The sequence below is a fragment of the Cygnus olor genome, chromosome 3 (assembly GCF_009769625.2).
Source record: "Cygnus olor isolate bCygOlo1 chromosome 3, bCygOlo1.pri.v2, whole genome shotgun sequence".
NCBI lineage: Eukaryota > Metazoa > Chordata > Aves > Anseriformes > Anatidae > Cygnus > Cygnus olor.
Window position 1 is genome coordinate 72,207,504 of NC_049171.1, and position 20,658 is coordinate 72,228,161.

Here is a 20,658-nt window from a genome sequence, read left to right on the forward strand (position 1 = left end):
CATCTGACAGGAGATTCACTGTACTCCCCCCACCGCTCTTTTATTTATTTATTTAATAATCTGTGGTAACAGCTTCCAGATCAGCAAAGTATAGTTTGCTTCTAGATCTACCTTCAGTTTTCACATGCATCTGAAACTCAAGATTTAGATTCCTGAAACAGTAACGCATTCTATTTGAGCTCACTAGAACCACTTTCTAGCCAAAGGTTTGAAATTTTCTGTTTCTAAAGAAAGTTTTTGAAAGAACTGATTTCCTACCTCACATATGGAGCTCAGGGCTGTGTTTAATCATGCCTAGCTGATTTTTTTTTTTTTAGAGAAAATAAATTTTAATTTAATTTTAATTTAATTTAATTTAATTTTAATTTAATTTTAATTTTAATATTTTTTTTTAGAGAAAAAAAAACAAAGTATTCTCATAACTAGGACACGGCACATCTAGAATTTCTCAGACAGTATTTCTGATTTAAGTTCTCAAGAAAATACTTTTTAAACAGACAGAAAAGGGGAGGTAAAAAGAAAACATCACCCTACTCTATTTCAAGAGAAACCAATTGTAGCAGCGAATTAAAGCTATAATGAGGTTACGAACTCCCAATCACTTATGGGATCACTTCTAAGGCTTTGATGCTCCAATCCTAAATCATCACATACCTCAAGTACCTGCAGAATTGGTGCTGCTGATAGAACCTAGCCTGAGATGGAGCTCTTTGGAATTGGCCCATCCTTACTAAGATTGTGGGAAGCCATTGGGTCATTCATCTTTATAGAAACGTAAGCGATACAGAATCCTGGCAAATGTTTTTTCTTCATACAAACCATCCTAGGTAGGGAGGGAGGGGCAGTCAAGTATATCAGCTACACCAAACAGACGGGAAGAGTCCTGAGCCTGGCTTCCACCTCGGTACAGATCACCGTGCCAGAGACAGGAGTCAAGGAAACCCTCCTGAACACTTCATAGATGTTTGGTCACTGAGGCCAGGTGAGTTAAAAAAGAGGCTCCACTGTTGTGACTGAGCTGACATGCAGAAATCAATACAAAACAACAACAACAACACAATCTGTAGAGCTCCACAAGATCTTCAAGTATATATAGTTACAGAATTTGACATGAAACCCTGCTCAAACCAGATGAGTTTTTCTTCTAGAGTCCTGTAAAGCCAGGTTGGTAGAGACTTGCTATGTCCATTACCTCTTTGAAAATATTTCCTTATTTGTGCAAGTGTGACTGCAAGTACACACTCCTGTATGCCAGAACGGAATTAAAACATGGATTACTTGCCTTACATATAAATCTGCGTGATACTTCTTTCCATTTAGAACGCCCAGCAATGTTGGATTCTCATTATTTCTGAAGTTGAGGGTAGAATCATAGACTGCTGAAACTACAAGAAGAAAAACAGGTTATGTGACTAAAGTAGTAATAGAATTGAAGATCAATCATTCTCTCTCAAACAAGAAGCATATTTACATATGGAGCCATCAGCAATAGCACCATAGTCTGAGCTATCAACAAGGTAAAGATGACAATGTATATTCAACATGCAGGTTATTAGAAGGCAAATATCCAGTGACCCTTTCAGGACTTACACTAGTAGAATGGATGAATACTCTCCACCCATGTCTCCTTCCCCAACAGATGCTGAATGCTGGGAACATATCAACAGTTTATATACCATAGGAAATTCTAGAAGCCCAAAACTGTTAGCTTCCCCAACTCACTGAACAAGACAACTGAGTGGGGACTCACTCTCCCTGCAGAAGATTGCTTAAATAAGCAAGCAGATAACCACTTACACAAGCAATAAACAATACATACAGTTTGACTGAGAATAGGTAAACTTTGTCTGAGACCTATCCTACAGCCAGAAGGCTTAACCCAACTATGAATTAGGGCTTGAAACAACCTCCCCTTCGTGCCCGTTCCTGGATAGCTGAGGCATTTGCTATAATGCAAAGGCAGAGACAGAATAACAGACCATCACCTGTGTGAGATGAGCTACTGTTACAAAGACATGCAGCTGCATGAATACAACATCTAAGTTCCACACAACTAAACTGCAACAAAACTTTCAGCCCAGAGAGAAAGAACACTGTCAGTTCAGGACTGCACAGTAACAGTAAAAGCATTTGCAAGCAAAGGTTGTTCTTAGTTAGACAGCGTCAACAAACAGTTTCTACAGAAAAAGTGTTCATTGTTTTAAACCAGAAGAAGTGTTACAAAAGTAAGAGATTATTTGAACACAGGAGCTAAATAAACTTTTTTGATTGCTTCATAGTACCAACATGTCTATGGCAGGGGCGCTGGAACTAGATGATGTTTAAGGTCCCTTACAACCCAAACCATTCTGTGATTCTAACATATCTGTAAAGAGACTGTTTCTGATACGGTAGGAAATTACCAGAGAGCAATTAATTTTCCTGGCACTGAAACTGATTGCGCATCACAGTATGAATTTCAAGATCAATAACAGCAACAATAACAAAATTGACTAAAGTGCTTCACCCACAGCTTGCTGTATTTCAGATTTTCTGCTCCAGAGTTTTGCAATAATGAACACTTCAGTGAATTTTTATTGTGAGAGGTTTTGACCCCCATAAGGAAGCATTCTATTACACAGAACAGATTTGGTTTCATTTTTGAAGTTTATCAGTGTGAGATTGATATGGCTTGGTCACAACATACAGCCCAGCAGAAATTCCCCCACAGAGTTGGTTACTGCAAAGCAGAATTCATAGCCTAGAATAGAACAGCCCAGATTTAGTGCTGCAAAGAAATCCCAAAAATAGAGGCCAAAACTGTGTCACTGTACAAAGACTGTATCCCTCACTATTAAGTCTATTTTTTTCTACTACAGTTGGGATTTTAGCTCAAGCTCAAAACTACAAACGATAAGCCAAAATCTGCTTCCAGCACATTACCTTCATTGTACAATAAAAATAGGAATTTATTTTTTTGAATAAATTACCTACCTCCATTTTAAAGCTTCTTAGTGAATAAGGATTTTACTAATCCACTCTAATTTACTGATCCAATGTAATCGAGGGAAGACAAGAGCTTAATTTGGTTTGTACAAGGTAAATTTGTTAGCTTAGAATAATCTCAAATTATTAAAGAATAATGACAAGACGAAAACAATAAAGGCAAGTATGATGTGTCCAGCACTTGTCACTTTTGTCTTTTAGGAGACACCTACATTTGAATTTTGAGATGACTTGGGTTCTTGTTCAGACACATTAGAAAATGATTCTCTTGTTCTGAAAAAGTTGTGCAGCGTTGATCAGGAACATCTTATGTTCCATCTTATCATAGGCCATACACAGAGTTTTCCTTCACTCCAGCTAAACAAATCCTTTTCCAGTTTGTGACTGGTCTGTAGTTTGATGTTCAGTCTAGTTCTTTTTTGTATCACACTGAAATCTTTTGCTGGCAAAGCAGTGCCAAATCCAAGATAACAACGTATGCAGGAGTAAATAGACCCCTATTATATTTGGGTATAAAGTAACTGAAGACCTAAGCTTTTCTATTTTGAAAGTGCAGGAAAAGAACAATGGAGGACGTGTCAAAGAAAAGACTGCACAGGATTAAAATTTACCAGAAAGCTTCCACAGCCAAAGCAGCACTACTACACTGCATGACCTACTGACATTGTTTTTCATTAAACACGCATTTTGTACATATTATATATTTTAGGTATTTTTATGCATATACATACAATTATATATGTATTTGTGTTTAATTACAACTAGACAGCTCACGACTTTCTCATCCAAAAGCTTAAGAGTCCAGAAATTCCACATTCTAAATCAAGTAAAAAAAAAAACTTCACAGTATCTTCAAAACCTTCCAACTGTCTTATTCTCAGACTAGTTTGGGCAGTTCTTCAGAAGTTTTGCTCTAATTATGAAATAATACATTTCTCAGAGAAATTATCTTAAAACAACTTTTTTCATTAAAAAACAAAGATAATTCATTTTTCTGAAGTCTTTTCAGAGGCTTAGAACAGATCACAATTGAAAGAAACATTTTTCCATTGAAATCACTATTTTCTGACCAAAAAAAACAAACAACATACACACACAAATAAACTCTACCCTTTGCTTTTGGTTCCCTGCATAGAATTCTGACAAAGAACTACATACTTAAGAAATTGGAATTTGCTTTCTTAATCTCTACTTAATGCTTAAGAAGTCTTTGAATTACATATTTAGAGAGTTTTTTTTTTGTTTGTTTTTTACTGTTATTTTTTAACTGGCCTCTTGAATTGAATTTCATCCATTATTTTGTGGGCACAGTGGACTATGCCTGCACAAACATCTGACAAATCAACCTGCAAGCTCTGAGTATGCCTACATATGGCTTCATACTAGCACACAATGATCTGCAGTGAAGACTCAGGAGATGCATGAGGAAGAGAAGGTGGAATTCACCGTACTGCCAGTATGACAGCCATTCTAGCACAATCTTTTAACATTTCATTGCTCTGGCCAAAGATCATCCATCCATCTGCTCAAAACTGGTAGCTTGCTCAGGTAGGATTAGGACCTCCACTAAACACTGAAGAAATCCAGGACTGAAATTCAGCTCATGAGAAAAAAAAAAACAACAACAACAACAAAAAACAATCAAACCCCCATACACAGTCATATTGGCCTCCATGAAAACATCACTCTGGAATTTGTTCTTCTGTGTTTCCTCTAGGACAGCAATTTCCATGCATGCACAATTGGAAGAAGTTGACAACTTGGAATTATCTGCAATCCTTCAAGAGTTATATTTTTTTATATACGCCTTAACTAAATAAAAACAGCTGAAAGGCACTGTCAGATATACAAGCAGTCAACAGTAATAACAGTTAAATACAACTTTTACAATATTTATGACATTTATTTGCACTGGGAGTAATGGATAGGTGTTTTAGAAACAGATCTATGTTTTCATTTGCTTCCATGAGAAGCACAAGTAGCAAATTCTACACTACAACCTAACAGCAATTTATTAAGACAGCACACAACCTCTAGAAATGAAGTTCCTGGGTACTGCGTCTGTTACTACGGAACTGGTAGAGACGATCACCAATAAAAACATCAGAACAATTTTAAAAAATATTAGATGTATTCCTTTAAGAATCAGCATACCCACAGAACTTGCAATTATTATCTGGGATCATCAGCTGCTTCCCTCAGAGGTCTCTTGGCTGGGTTTAATTACACAGTTTCAGCAGCAACTACCTATGAAAAATTATGACTTTGTGCTTCTTGAACCCTCACAGTGAAGTACTACCTTGTTATTAGCCTTACCCCGTTTGGTTTAACAAGTGACTGGCTCTGGTTTGAGGTAGTAACAAACACTTCTCCTAAGTAGCTAATTTAGGGATCTAAGTCTTTTTAGTTTCCTGACAGTATACAAAACATTTAGGATCCTAAGAAGTGCTATTGTAGTTTATCGCATGAATGCCCAAACCTCTTTATAAATGGCACTTGAGATCCCTGAAATTGTTTCCTTTTGAAATACTTTCCCATAAATCAGCTACCTGTCTGCAGTCACACCATGTTTTGTTTGTTTTACATTGAGTAGTGACAAGGAAAAAAACACCACTAAAATCACTTGTCCCTGACTCCCAGCTCAGGGCATTGGAGGTCAGAGAGTTCTGACTCAGATCTTCTCAGTGCCTCAGGTCTGTCTCCCCTCCTCCTCAGCAAAACATTTGCCCTTACTCAAAAGGGAAGGTTAAACTGTGCCCTTCAGGAAGCTGCTCTGGATGCTACACATAACTTCCATCTTCTTCACATGTCAGAAGAGGTCCAAGCTATGCCGTCCATTTTGGGGGGTGGGAAATCAGTGATGCCTGACAAGCTACAACAGTGATATCATCTACCTGACTTGTGAGAAGATACAAAAAAGAGACATGACAGACAGCAAAACTTTTTTTACAGCAGCTACCCCAGATAAGCCAGATGAAAACATGTCTTCAAAGACAAAAAGGAGTTTTGACATTAACTTCAGTCATGCTAGAACATTTTCTTCTAAACCACTACTTCGCCGTTCTTATATATCAGCCTTCTAACAGCACGTAAATCCACCAAACCCCAAAGTGTAACGCTATAGCTACTTAGCACTGTCTTTCCTTCGTTCATGAAGTACAGAGCAGAAGACTTAGCTGGATTTTATTAGTCAAAGAAGATCACTTTAAAGGAATGGGCTAGAGTGCCATGTTCTTACTGATGGCACTCTAGAGTTGGTAAATCTATTTCAGGTAACCAGAAGGAGGGTGAGGGGTACAGAACAACATTAACAAGGAAAAATTTACTCATATTCCGTAATTAACTTATAAACTTCTCCTACATATATCTTCAGAAATGGTTTACTGCCCTCTACTCTGCAAAGGCTACTAAGAAACTCTAGAGTACATCTACACAGAAATTTAAAGCAGAGTATTTTTTGATAAAAAATGTTACTTATATTTACCACAACTAAACATTTAAGACACTTTCTTAGATTCTCTGAAGTAATAAAGTGATGTATTGGCTTCACTGGGAATAGTATTTCTTAGTAATACAGTATATACTAAGAAATATTATCATTTGGGAATAGGTAGGAAACCTGTAACTTGGGATCCCCCAATACAGTAACAGAAAAGGAAGCAAACATAAGAAATTAATCAAGCTGCCCATGAATTTCGCTAGTCAAACCTAACCTTTAATTTTGACAGACCAGTAGAAGAAAGCTCAGAAAAGATTCCAGGGCTTTTCTTCTAGGACACACACTATGGGGAAAAGAAGAGCACGGCAAAGCGACAGCAGTTACATGAAATAGCCATTTAGCATTGCTCCTTGTGACTTTCCTTACCTACATTTCTCAAACACTGCACGGTGACAGCAAATCCTTTCGTTCGTGGCAGAAGGTGATATTTGAGCTTGGGCAGGCCTTTGGCTTCAGCCACCTGCATGCTAATCTGGTGCTTCTGTTCTGTGAACCTTGTACCCTCACAATGAATCAGGAACTAAAACAAGAGAGAATTTCAGTTAGAAAACAGCTCAGGTTTTCTACATATGCCTGACCAGAGTCCTCTCTAATTCCCATCAGTATGGCCCAAATGAACACCACTAGCAAGGACAGGTATAGCCACATACATATGCTGGTAATTTAATTACCCTGGAACTATTAAAAAATAAGAAATAACAAACAAAAAACTCTCAATTGCCCCCACTCATACAACTTGCCGTCCTGTGGTTTGAAGTCTAGGCTTTGGGCTTTAACACCTGCTCTTCTACTGAAGTCTGAATGACTTGATTTCTCTAAATGAGTCACTCTATCTCTAAAGAGATGACAGAAGACTCACAGAACATTCTCCTTGTTGCAAATCTCTTACTGATGCTGAGGTGCTCCAGTATCTAAAAGTTGTGTCTGAACTGAACACATTTCTAGGAAATGCCTTGTTGGCTCATCTGCTTTCACTACGACATGAGGACCATAAGCAACAGCAGACACTAACTTTGATGCCAAAGACTGAGCTGGTAACAAACGTAGGGCAGTAGATGCAGGACAACAGTAGGTCTCAGTCCCTTATGAGCTACACAGCACAACTGCTCTGACTTGAACAATTACAATTTTGCCAGTGGCAGGCAGCGGAGAGCACAGATCTTTGGAGATTTATCACTTGCTCAGCTGCTTTCTGCCAGACCTGAATGCAAACTATCACATCAGAGAGCAGTACCAAATAATATCAGCTAACTCTCAATAACCCACAACAAGAATTTAGCCCACAGAGAACCTAAAGAAAACTGTCCAAGTAGCCAGCTTCAGATCCAGCCCGTCTAAGAGCATTTTTACTCATGTACCACGTGCATAGTGTTAAACAGTCAGATGAAACATAAAGAAACTGGTAAGAAAATCCTCCTAAACCAGCTAGCATGCTCTCACTTTCTAACTACTGCTGTACCTTTTGAAATTATGTCAACAAATGAGTGCAGATTAAAACACCACACTGGAATAAATCCAGCTGTACACCTGCAACTGGATCTCTCAATACATGTATAACTCCTTCTCAGTAACACTCCGCAGCAGTAAATAAAGAATGGTGGTAATTTGTGGTTACCAATTAGTACTGAACTGCCTATGTTCACGAAAAGGAATTCAGCATTTTTTAAGAGTCACAGAGCACAGGCAAATCCCTGTGAGAAAGTGGGATTAGAAACTAAGAATTCTCCATCTGCTGACAGCCTCCTACCTAGAAATCATTTAAGCAGTAACCAAACAGAGCTTAGTTTTGATTGCTTAGGGCTCACTGAAATCAACAATAACGAAATTCTGTTTCAGAGAAGGAGAGATATAGCACGTACACTAGGAAACCACCTCTTAAGCAAACAGTTTCTGTAGGCCCTTGTGAGGCTGCTTAATTTCCCTCTCACCATCAGAACTAGGATTCTTCTGATTACTGAGGAAATTAAACATTCAAAGGCTTTTCATTCCCAGACTAGAACAGACTCAACACTTTAAAATCATAGTAGTGCAAAAAATAGCACTTCCTTGTTACTGAAAGGTGACACCAAACTTCTCTAACATAGCCAAATGACCCCCAGGGCCACTTCTCTGACCAGACACTGCTCTGCAGCTTTCACTTTTACTGGGCCATGTCTGACCTAGCACCTTCACAGGAATGGCAATATCACAGGGAAATGCATGAAGAAAACAGCTGATGTGTTTCCAAACAGTATTGTCACATGGATCCGTTACACTGCCATGAACACCTGCATCTACCCCTCTACAGCTCCTACATTTAGAGGACTGCAAATCCTGCAAACTCAACTATTGAGTTGATCGCAGTGTAGGAATTTTTGAAGTAACATCCACGGAGCTCCATACTATAGAGTTAGCAAACAGGCGGTACAGACAATTACATTGGAAATTCCAGACAGAACTCAACTCTCAGATAATATTCTCCTGATGCTGCCAGGAGGTTCATGAATCAAAGTTCTCAGGAGCAACCTGGTGACTATCATGTATTGCATACGCCTTCATCCCGCCAAGCACTACAACACCTCCCACAACACTCATTAGTCATCACTCACCCAAAAGTTTTCTGGGTAGTCCCGGAGATTCAGCAACTTCTGCATGACTGTTTTCCGATCTTCCTCCCACTTACGCTTGCAGAAGACTATCTCTAGGAAATACCACATCCAGCCAATGATAGGCATGTAGGAGAGCTCCTTCTTCGCCAGCACTTTGGAACTCTGCAAGACAGAGTGAAAGGAAGTAAGGCGGAATCGCACCGCTTACTGGGTTTTGTACGGACATGACACATGCAAAGTTAGACATTTACATCTTGATTCATTTACTGAGCTGTCCCAGTTTTAAAACGAGTACAAAAGCAAAACAAGGAAGTTATCCTTGCATGACACAATAGTCAAATCTGATCCCAGTATCTGCATGACAGAAGACTTTTGGTATGAAATACATACATGTATGTATGTATGCCAATCCTGCCCAAACCCTGAAACCCAAAACACTAGCCAAATTCCTTCAAATGCGGAGGAATCCATGCAAAAGACTCAAACCACATAAAATTAAATTCTTAACCAGACCCTGTGCAATGAAGCTTGCCTCTTCCCAAAGCCAGGACACCTCATCATGACAAGAAAACCATTCTGAATGAGAAACAGATTCACAGAGCCTTTGCTGCACAACAGCATATTGATGCATGCACCTGTTTCACACATGCTTTACCAATGGAGAAAACCTTAAGCAACACTAGAAATAACAGGAGAAATAATAATACTTTGTTTCTGTTCAGACTTGTTTATGGAAGGGCAGAAATACACTAGTAAGCTTCTGTTCAGAGCATCCTTCTGGAATAGAATAAGTACTGTTTCTGTCTCACAGGTGTGACAGACGCTGAGTTGATTTGTCCAGACTCTCCATAAGAAGTCTATGGCTTTTCAAGCATTCAACTTGTTCCAAATCTCAAATCTAACTCCATAACTCAGTCCCACAGTTACCTCAGACTGATGTCCCTTTGGGCACAAGAACTGATCGACTTGCTCATTTCCTATCTTCCAAGCCACTGTGCCTTGGTGAGCTGTCTTACCTTTCACTTTGCTATTTTGTGAATAAAATGGTATGCTTGCGTGTGTATACACAAAAATCATTTCAGTATTCCTGAAAGATGGTGACATTTTCCTAGAGGATAGATGGAGCAATTACAGTTCAGTTTCTATCCCTGATATCATTATAAGCTGTTCCATGCCAGTGCTCCACAGATGGGTTCCAAGACATTGCATCTGACTAGAAGAAATTATTTACTGATAAAAATTATCATCAGCAGGAATTATTTCCTTTTATTTTTTGGTTGCTGTTGTTCATTTGGTTACTAGGAGAAGAGACTTGACCTACTTCTTTATCTCAGCTCGTTTCTCTCATCTGCTTTCTTTCCTTGAGAAGGAAAATACCTTAAATAATTAAGCTATCTAAAAGCTCATAAGACTGGAAGGCAAGTGCACATAAATAGCTTCACAAGTGGCTGTTATACAGAAGCAGAGCAGAAAAAGGCATGAGACAGTTCCATTTCTAAGAATGCAGGAATTACTACTGTCAAACAACTTACCAGTTTGCAATAAAGTGCACTCTCTCAGCCATTTGGAGAACTTCAGTGATGGTCCTAGGCCGGGACCCCAGGCCCTGCTCTCCCACAGGGAGCAGCTGAGGCACTCTTTTTGCCATTTCAGTTTCTCCTGGACATGAATCTCTACTGCACGACAGCAGCAGTGCTGAGCCCAGCCTCCTCTTTCAGCTCCCCAGGCTGGCGACAGAGACCAGCTCTCCTCCCACTACCTCTCTTAAAGCTCAATTTATTTTTCTCCCCACACTACTGCTTTTTCCTTTTCTCTGTTACTCTTGAGACAAGTTATTTTTGTATTTTCAAAATAAATCTAAGCTCTAAATTCTGGCATATACTTTTAAAAGAAGTCTCCAGGGAGCACTTTTTGTTATAGGCCATGTACAACTTCCATTCAAAATGCACACACCAGTCCAGAAGCTCTGTCATTCCTCTCTCCCATGCAAGGCTGAGGAAGACACCTTGGCCTATGATTTGCCCCCAAAACCCCAGCAGATGTAGTGTCTCCAGCTGGGGGATGACGACCAGAACCTTAGGGAACTGCAACCCACACCTCAGTCCCAAGCAGGCTGGCCTTTTGCCAGCAGCCCCAGCTGGAAGGAATCCCAGGGGAAGCCACCAATTCTTTAGGAAAACAGCAGCAGTGTCACACCTCAGCCCCAACACCCCACCCCAAAACAAAAGCACCACGCTCTTAAAGTTTATTTATAGTAGGTGTTCAGTATCACAAGGCATGCCATAAACAAGCAGCATCGTGCTCTGCATAGGACGCACGAGGCCTCCACAACACAGCGTCAGGAAAGACAAGCTAATCTAACTGTCCTACCTCCAGACTTTAAAACACTGGAATCCTAGCCCAAAAACAAGCTGAAGTAAATACTTCACCATCATCTTTCTTCTAATGCTTTGCATATTTTAAAAAGTGTATGAGTTAAACATGGGGCAGGAGAGACGTTACCAACACTGTTTTCTTTCCCCGGTGAAGGAGAGACAGGCCAGATGCGAGCTACGGTGTCACAGGGCGCAGGTACAGCCACAAAAGCAGAGCTGATGTTTGAGCTCTCCCCCAGGGCAGACTCCTATTCATTTTGAAATTTAAAAATGCTTTTCAGACACGTGAGTGCACGTCTCCTTAGATGAACATAAAAAGAATCCAAATTACCTTAGGCTGTATTTCGCGCACCCCACCTACTGTCGCAGTAGAAGGCAGGCTGATGACACAGAGCTAATGGGAGGAAGGAAACTCTCCCGTCACTGCACGGGTAAGACTCCTCATGTGGGAGGAATGTATCAGGCCTCTCAGAAGCTACCGCCTCACTACAATAACTAGAGCTGCAATCTGTTCGGTTTCAGCTGTCTACACGTGCACAGCTCCTGCCTGAGTACAAGGGGGGGAAGAACACAGCTGTAGTTATTTCTGCCACTGATTCTTCCTTTACCGGAGAACTTTGGAGAATATATGACAGTCACCTGTAGTCCTTAAATTCAGCTTGCTCAACAGAATAAATTGAGTAAATCATTGCTTTTTTAATGAAATGTAAGCTGCCTTCCTGAAGGAAGTTAAATATTTTCAATGCTCAGAATTGTGTAATTCCAACAGACATCTTACAAAATCATTGCTGGATGGGAATGGCTTATCTACAGTAAGAGCATTTTAATCCAGGTTAATTTCTTTTGACTACATTTGTTCAGACGGGAATACCCATGAAATTTTCCTTGCATGAATGACTGTACTAACATTGCATAAAAAATAAATTTAAAAACTCACTTTAGATGTGTTCACATAGCTTTACTGTCACAGAAAGAAAATCCTGATTTTTGTTTCCAGCCTCAGTTACTCAACACCTCTTAATCACAGAATGAACAAACAGCACAAAATCAACCTGTAAGCTGAGGATGTCTACCAAAATTTGTTCCAGTTTCAAAACAAATTTATTGTAGCTGCAAACCATTAGCAGCAGCAATTTATCTCATAAATTACTTGCTCTACAGGCTGCCCTCGACACTGACATACTTTTGGTAATTCTGTTTGCTCTCTTTCGCACCCTTTCATATTGTAGTCTCAGGGACATCAAGACGAAAAGATACATTTCTTTAGTGCCTCAAAGCCATGATTCCGTAAATGTAACTAGGCTCCTAATTTTTAATGCTTCAATTTGAGGAAAAAAGAAAACAAACAAACAAAAACTTTTCCACGTTGGAAAGGTAACAAAGCAATATTTTAGTGGATGTAACACCCGAGCATATGTTAAGATGCTGTACTAAATACAAGTAATAACGTGTTTTTATCTGCCTACCTGAACAATCATACAACTCCTATTAATATACTGAAATGTACAAATGAATGAGCATTGGGAAGTAATCAGTATTCACATATCTATCAGTTCCAAGCAGTAATCTAGCAGAAGACTCTTCTCACACCTTTTTTTAAGGCAATGTTCAGTTCTTCCAACAGCAAGCTTCAATATAAATAACTTTTTATTTAAAATTTGTTTTTGTTTTTTTTTTTCTGGCATATGGAACAGATAATTAGGGTTTAAAATGATTACATATGCTTAGCATTACCTGTGTTCAATGGAAAATGAACAGATGAACCAGTAGACTTAGCTTTAAAGTGGAGGCAATTTTTGCTCATATAAATATCTTCATCTCAGGAAAAGGGTTACTAAACTGATTAAAAAGCTATTTTAGCACTGCTTCGTTATATCTAGCACTGAACCAGAAGGGTAACAGTGAGTCCTGGCAGGGAGTGTACTAGTGTGCTTTTGGTTCAAGTCCTGAACAACATCTCCTTCCTCAGAAAATGCCTGTTTCTTGATTGAAACTTCTTGTTTCCAGCAGGCCTGTTTTCAAAGGGCTGCTTGGCACACACCTTGAAAAACTTATTGTTACTGATGTGTTTAAATGCTGTACAGGACCTACGTCGAATATCACAGTCAAGAAAACTGAAGGGTGCAGCACAGCACAGGGACCTGTCAACACAAGCAGGCAAAGCCCAGGCTCACCAGAGTCAGCCCCAGCCATTGTGCCAGCACAGCATGGAAAAGCAGAGCACTCACTACGTCACAGTCACGCTCCTCCTGGTGCGTTTTATTAAGAAATGGAAGCCTGTCCCATAGCAGATGATGCTGACTTGACATTGAGCATCCCCCATATTCTATTCCCTGCTTTGGGGCTACATGCTCCTGCACACATCACTGAGCTCTGGCAGGGCAAGGAGGCAGGTAAGTGTGGCTGATGGCTGTCGGGGTGAAAATGGAGGAGGAAGATCCCTTCACTAAGAACACAAGTGGAATACAGATGCAAGTGATTCATAGTTTTGTTTGAAATCCCTGTTGACTTGTAGGCTTTGTGAAGTTTGCTTCCTTCTAATTTCTAGCAACCACCAAAGATCTTCTATGGTTTGGTGCTGCAAACACGCACCAGCAGCTTCAGCTACATGGAGCCCAACTGCAACTGGCAAGACAATCTATGCCTAGAATAACTTGCAAGAGAAAAAGAGAGCACAGAATTGCTTCTTGATGGGGTTTTCTCCTTCTCCACTGTAAATGAATAGATCTCTGGCTCTCACTCAGCACTGTCGAGCCAGTATCTCCTAGCATCTTGAACGGGTGCTCCAAAAGTATCATAAAAAATCATATCCAAAAGTATGATAAAAATGTAAAAGTAAAATAAATGTCAGAAATGGCAGATATTTTTTTTTTTACCTACTCCCTCAAAACTCAAAAAAAACCCAACAATAACAAAACAACCAAGCACAGCACCACCAAACCCTAGAATTAGTGGCTTCGTTTAACAGAAGTTCAAGGTGTAAAACAGAGTTTGGGCGCACGCTTACAATATCATTAACAGCATGGCCATCATGTGCCATGGCTGTAGGGTACTGCTGGATATCACAACAAAGCCATTCCGTCCGCCTTCTGCAGCTAAACGCAATCAGTTCCACTCCTTCAGCCATGAATTGTCTTCGTCTTCTCTCTCTTCACCCTCCCCAGTCATCTTTCCTTTCTTTCATAGAACTAGGTATGGCACGAGAAAGAGAAGAGGTGCCTGAAATGTGCTAATACCGGTCAGACAAACACCAGAACAGATGCAGAAGATAGGATGGCATGGGCAAAATTTCCCTTTCAACAGCAGTGAGTACATAATTAGCTTAGCGGGATGTTGATAAATGCCTAAAAAGTTTGCATAGACACTTTGCAGTGTAAAACTGAACCACATTAAATATAAAACACCATTAGCTCACAAAGTCCCCGAGCCACAAATTGCTAGGGGCTCGGACAGCCCTTTAAAATTTCTCTGTATGCTCGCCTTGTTCTTGCAACTCTCTCTCAAACATTTGCTTCTGGCCTCTGTTCAAGACAGTGCAAGACGAGCCTTCAGCATAACGGCTTTTACATTCTTAATTGTGCTGCCACACCAAATCCTGCAGTATTGCACAATACAATTACACAAGCTGGTGTAAGACAGCACAAAGTCACACCAAGCTATACCCTGCACCGCCAGGCATCCATCCACTCCTGTGCTGCACCAAACCAAGCACCAGTATGCCAGTACAGTAAATCCTGTAAGGAAACAAATCTAGGATGACTGCTGGGGAAGGGGGTGTTGGGCTTTTTTGTTTCTTTTGATGGCTTATGATGAACCTTGACTGGTTACCCCAACAGGGAAATATACTGCTTTCCTGTGTTAAGACATCTACGCAAGTAAGAGCACATGGGAACCATTTCCTCCTGGAACAGTTTCTGGAAAGTAAAACCACAGTACATTAATCAAGACCGAAATAGTTTTAAGAAGTAATTACAAAAAGATATATCAGTTCCTAAACGATCCCTAAGATTAGCAAAGATATAAACTGAGTAATAACTCAGCATCTAAAGACAGCAGTGTTTTCAGTTAGTGCAGCACAGTAATTGTGCAATAGTTAATGCTTTTATGCAGTGGTCTTCTTATGTGTAGGGAACAATACACAAAATTAAAACATAATCCCGATTAACTTGGGAAAACTATTAAAAATAATTAAAGCTAATGAAATTCAATCCAACCACACAACACTAACATAAAACAAGAGATTTCTGACCCTGTAGGCCCCTATTAGTTTGTACAGAAACAGTCCTTTAATTTTCCACAATGCTGCTTTCTGAAGAAGCTCCTGACCTTCTACAGTACAGCTTTATCTAGAGAACTGTCATCGTTAGACCTATAAAATTAGACAGACTATACTAATGAACCACTGTATAATGAGCATATAGAAAGGAGAATGCTTTTGGCACATACATCTGTCTGCCACGAACACATTTCCCTACATCTACTGCTGTCTTTGATGATATTTTCCAGCTCTGTACTTGAGGCCTAGACATGACAGTAAAATTGTTCCACAGTAATGAGGAGCCAACGGCCATTTCACTGATATGCTGGACCTGCAGTCCTGTGGTTTATTTCCCTCCAGTTTTAAGGTTGTTTTGTTTTTGTTGTTATTGTTTATTTTTGTTGGTGGTGGTGTGTTTTTTTTTTCATCTTTGTGGAACTTGTTTGTTTTAAAGCAGACGTTCACAACTAATTTGAAAGGGATTCAAGCGGTGCCTAAATATCCAGCAAATGCAAAGAGCCAAAAGGAGAGGCCACAAGAAGTCATAGGTTCACACAAGTTCAGGACTTTTGACAGCATTCAGTAGCAAGGTTAGAAGAGGATACTGTAGAAGACTGCCAAAATGAGGTATTAGTCTGCTTTCTTTGGAGGGTGAAACTGTTTTCCTAGTCTCTTGTCAGCAGAAAATGTCATCAGCATCACAGAATTAAATCAAACCAGCTTAGGAGAGGTACTAGAATGATCTCCATGAACTAACCGGGGAACCAAGAAAAATCAAAAACACATGCACACATACTCCTAGCTTAACGTAAGAGTATATTCAATTGTGGATAACCCATCCTCCCACTCTTTACTAGTTAGCACTTGGTTAGTGCTTTCACTTTAGATGGCAGCCATTTCATTCCGAGAAACAACAGAAACTACATCATTCAAGCTCTAGCTATGGTTTTGGTGGATTTGGAAGACAACTCTAGAGAAGGCAAACGAATTCTACAATTTACTGGGAAAGTATCACAAGTAGCTCATCCTTTTGCAGCACTATCAACCATATAGGTACCTAGCAAGCACACTGAAAGAAACAACTGTAAAGCCTCTACAGGCTAAAACTACCTCCTTCATCAGCTGTAACTGCAATACTTTTAACATTTCTATGAATGCCCAAACAACCCTAACCCAGTATTCCATGTAATTCCACTGCACTGACTTAGGTTCACATCTCTAAGTCCTGACGACAGCATGAAATTTGAACGGAGATCTGTTAACTTACTGTCACAGTTTTAGCTGGGATAGAGTTAATTTTCTTCACTGTAGCTGGCATGTTGCTCTGTTCTGGATTTAAGATGTTTCACTTGCTGCAGAGCCGTGCTCACACAGAGCCCAGGACTCATCTGCTCCTGGCACTGCTCTGCCAGCAAGGAGGCTGGGGGTGCACCAGGAGCTGGGGGAGACACAGCCAGGACAGCCCGGGCTGGCCAGAGGGATGTCCCACGTCATGGGGCATTGTGCTGAACAGTAACAGCTTGGGGAAAGGAGGAGGGTAGAAGCATGTTCAGAGGAACTGTGTTTGTCTTCCCAAGTAACTGTTACCCATGATGAGCCCTGCTTTGCTGGCAACAGCTGAACACGTGCCTGCTGATGGGAAGTAGTGAATGAATTCCTTCTTTTGCTTTACCTTTGGCACCGAGTAAAGTGCCTTTTCTCAACCTATAAGTTCTTGCACTTTTACCTTACTTTTACCTTGCTTTGTTTTTACTTTGTGTGAGGAGCAAACAAACAGCTGTGTGGTGCTTAGCTGCATGCCAGGGTTAAACCACAACACTCACAAAAACACAAAGAATTTGTGTGTTTTTTTCCCCACACCCAAGAAGAGGAAGCTGTTTTAACACTAATCAAAACTCACCCCAAGGACTCCGAATCTTTCACAGAAGTTCCAACCACAGAGAAAGTCAATTTCGAAGTTGTGATTAAGAATTACAATGGCATTCTCCTTCCCATACTTGTGGTAACTCTCTGGATCAGTGTAGAGGGTGCAATCGGTGCCTGACCACCATTCCAATAACATCACCATCTCTAAAATAAAGAACGAGACATAAATGAATGTACAAAGTATATGCAAAGCCACAAATTATTAATGTGTTGAAAAGCATCAGTTGCCTCAACACCAGAGGGCAAAAAAAGGGCAAGGCAGGGGAGGCTGGGGAGAAAAGGGAGATAAAGAGATGGCATGGAAGGAGGGAGGGAGTAGAAATGTTCCACAGTGATATTGAGGAGTTCCACTTATTTGAAAATTACAAATTTAAAGTTAAAAATGTATTATCAAGATACATGTAAAATTAGCATTTATGGTTTTCAATACAACATTACATGACAAATGAAACAAGCTTGTAGGAAAAACAAACAGGCCTATTTGCACTATGCACTGGTCCTCATACTCCTTCCTAGGAGTTCTGCCAGCTGAAAACCTGTGGAAGCACTGACAACAAATCAGACCTCACTCCACATCAGCATCACTTGGCTCCTGGCTGTACAGGCTCAAACTGCCGTGCTCTCAGGACATCTTACATGCAATATGGGCGACAGCACAGCCAGTGACTGCATTTTGTACTCAGTCTGACCACTCAGGCCAGTAACCCAACGACAGTCCCAAGCAAAGAGCCAGAGGTGTCGCTGACCCAGCGCATTCTCCCCGTCAGGGTGTAGGCAGAGCAGGCACCAGTCCTCAAACTCATCCGTTCAGTGGGGACTGTTGACTGAGGCAGTCTGCACACCCAGCAGACTTCAGCATCTTCCCAGCAGAATAGCTACTGCCTGGGAAAGCTCTTTCCAAGGTGATGTGCCCATTTCAGACAACTGCGAGAAAACACTGATGCCAGCTCTGGCTACAGCTGTGTCAGGACTGGACCCCCTGTCCTGTTCAAGGTGACCAGGACTAGGGTCTTGATCCAAATAGTACCACAGTAAATGGAAAGGCTGCATTTTAATTTGGTTGCTGGAACCAAAAACATGGACACACATGAATCTAACATTGTCCCAAGCCCCAGAAACGGCCAGAGAAACATAGCCATGTTCAAAAGTTTAATGTTGAAAGGTTCGATTTAAAGCTTTCCTCTGTTTTATTAAACTTCCTTAATTCTATTCACACCTTCTCTACTGATATGCTTCTGCCAGCTGAGACTGTCCAGTACAAGAATCTCTGACACGTACCTTCTCTTGATTGTAAGCTACACTGTCGTTGCCCCACAATGAAATGGAGATTGAACTACATCAGACAGAAAAATTCTTTTTTTTTCTGTTGAGAGTTACATTACTATTCAGTACGGTGCTTTACCAAGCAAATAAACAAACAAACGAAAAAGAAGTGCCATCTAAAAACACGAGTTAAGTGGCAGACAGTTACAAAAGCAGCAATTGCGAATCAATTAAATGAAATGCATAAAGAGAGGAGCCTCTAAAAACTGCACAATTATAGACCAGAAAGCAGCTTGGACAAGACATCTGGAAGCAGGTCTGCTGCACGTACACCTTATGCATCATCCTTTTAACTTGTCAGGAGTAGCAGTTGTGTGTCCTGCTACAACAGATGCATTTTACATTTGCCAGGAGTGTATCAATCATTCAGAGCAGAGCCAATAGCTCAGACTGGATGAAGAACTGCCATCCCCAGGCTAAAGATAAGGGGGGTGGCTGGCAAAGTGTGCAGAGCCAAGAGGAGTTATTAATAGGAAGTACATCTGCACATGCTTTAGTTGATGAAATGATTAAGCAAGGGAGGGATGGGGGCAGGAAGAGGGTGCCTAAAAGCAGTGCCTCTCCTTGAGGAACCCCCTGGGAAGGCCTAGGGAGATCACAGGACGAATGAGAACCGTCTGTCACGATGAAGAGGAGAAGGTGGTAAGGGACAATGTTTCCTGACAAAGCTACCACAAAACTTCTGCACTAAAGCAAAGGTCCAATGCGAGGGGCTGTTCTCTGCTCAGAGAAAAGCACCCCCTTCTCGGGGCATACATCTCTGCTGGAAGGATGAGACACCTGAGATGCTCTCCTGGCTTGAGGTAAACCCCAGAGCTCCGCACATCCTCATGCACCTCAGGGAAGATCAAAACCAGGCTGGCCCTTGAAACATGTCTGAAACCCTTTCAGTTTATGTCCCCCACTGGCCTCAACTGGGAAATGAAAACAGAGAACAGGCAGGAACAAGTCTTCTACTTTTTCAGTCATCGTTAGCTCAGTTAATTGCCTGAAGCTTTTGGATGACATCGTGCTGTACGCTAGAGAACAGGCATTAGTGACATGAATGAATTTCATCTAACAGTGTTACAGCCAGGCTAATAAACAATCTCTATTCAAATAACATTACTTTAATATGATAAAAACACGTTTAAGGTACAGATAAATGACTGAGTTGTCAGTCCTTCTGTTTACTCCTAATCAAAGCAGATTACTACTACGGTGGCAGGAGTACCTATTACTCAATGCCTGCTATTATGCATCAAAGCAATGCTCAGAGACCCAAGCTGCCACGCGTTACAGCAAGGATATCGCTGGTTGGAAACGGATTTCCCAATGACAGCCAAAGATGTTCACATCCCAGCGAGAGAGATGTAGAGATAGGGAAGTGAGGAAACAAATACGTGGCTAAGCTCCCAGACTTGCTCTACTAAGAGCTGCCTTGTGACAAACATACACAACATCTTTCCAAGAGAGTAGGTTTTGTTTTAAAAAAAATAACAAAAGCCCTCCACTCTCCAAAACACAGCAAAATTGAATAATAAAAACCCACCAATCTGCAAACCTTTACAGAATCTACAATCACATCCTAGGGCAGAAAACAACCACAGGAAAAGAAGTTTGTGACAGGTTTTTGTTTGTCTTCTGCTTAGCTAGGAACCCTAGCTATGACAGAAAGAATGACGGTCAGACAGGAGTCTCTTTTTTGATCTCGACTGTCATTAA

The 20,658-nt window shown here is 40.6% G+C and overlaps 1 protein-coding gene across 3 annotated transcripts in view; it reads right to left on the reverse strand.

Annotated features, from left to right (window-relative positions):
* The window catches only part of AGPAT4 (1-acylglycerol-3-phosphate O-acyltransferase 4), an 80,020-nt gene that overhangs the window by 17,253 nt on the left and 42,109 nt on the right, over positions 1-20,658 (reverse strand). For all 3 annotated transcript variants that reach the window (XM_040550675.1, XM_040550674.1, XM_040550676.1), the window contains 4 exons: positions 17,606-17,775; positions 9,073-9,234; positions 6,851-7,004; positions 1,283-1,385 (listed from right to left, as the gene is read on the reverse strand). In XM_040550675.1, coding sequence (XP_040406609.1) covers positions 1,283-1,385; positions 6,851-7,004; positions 9,073-9,234; positions 17,606-17,773 — 587 coding nt within the window. In that variant the 5' untranslated portion in view covers positions 17,774-17,775. The remainder of the gene's footprint in view (positions 1-1,282; positions 1,386-6,850; positions 7,005-9,072; positions 9,235-17,605; positions 17,776-20,658) is intronic.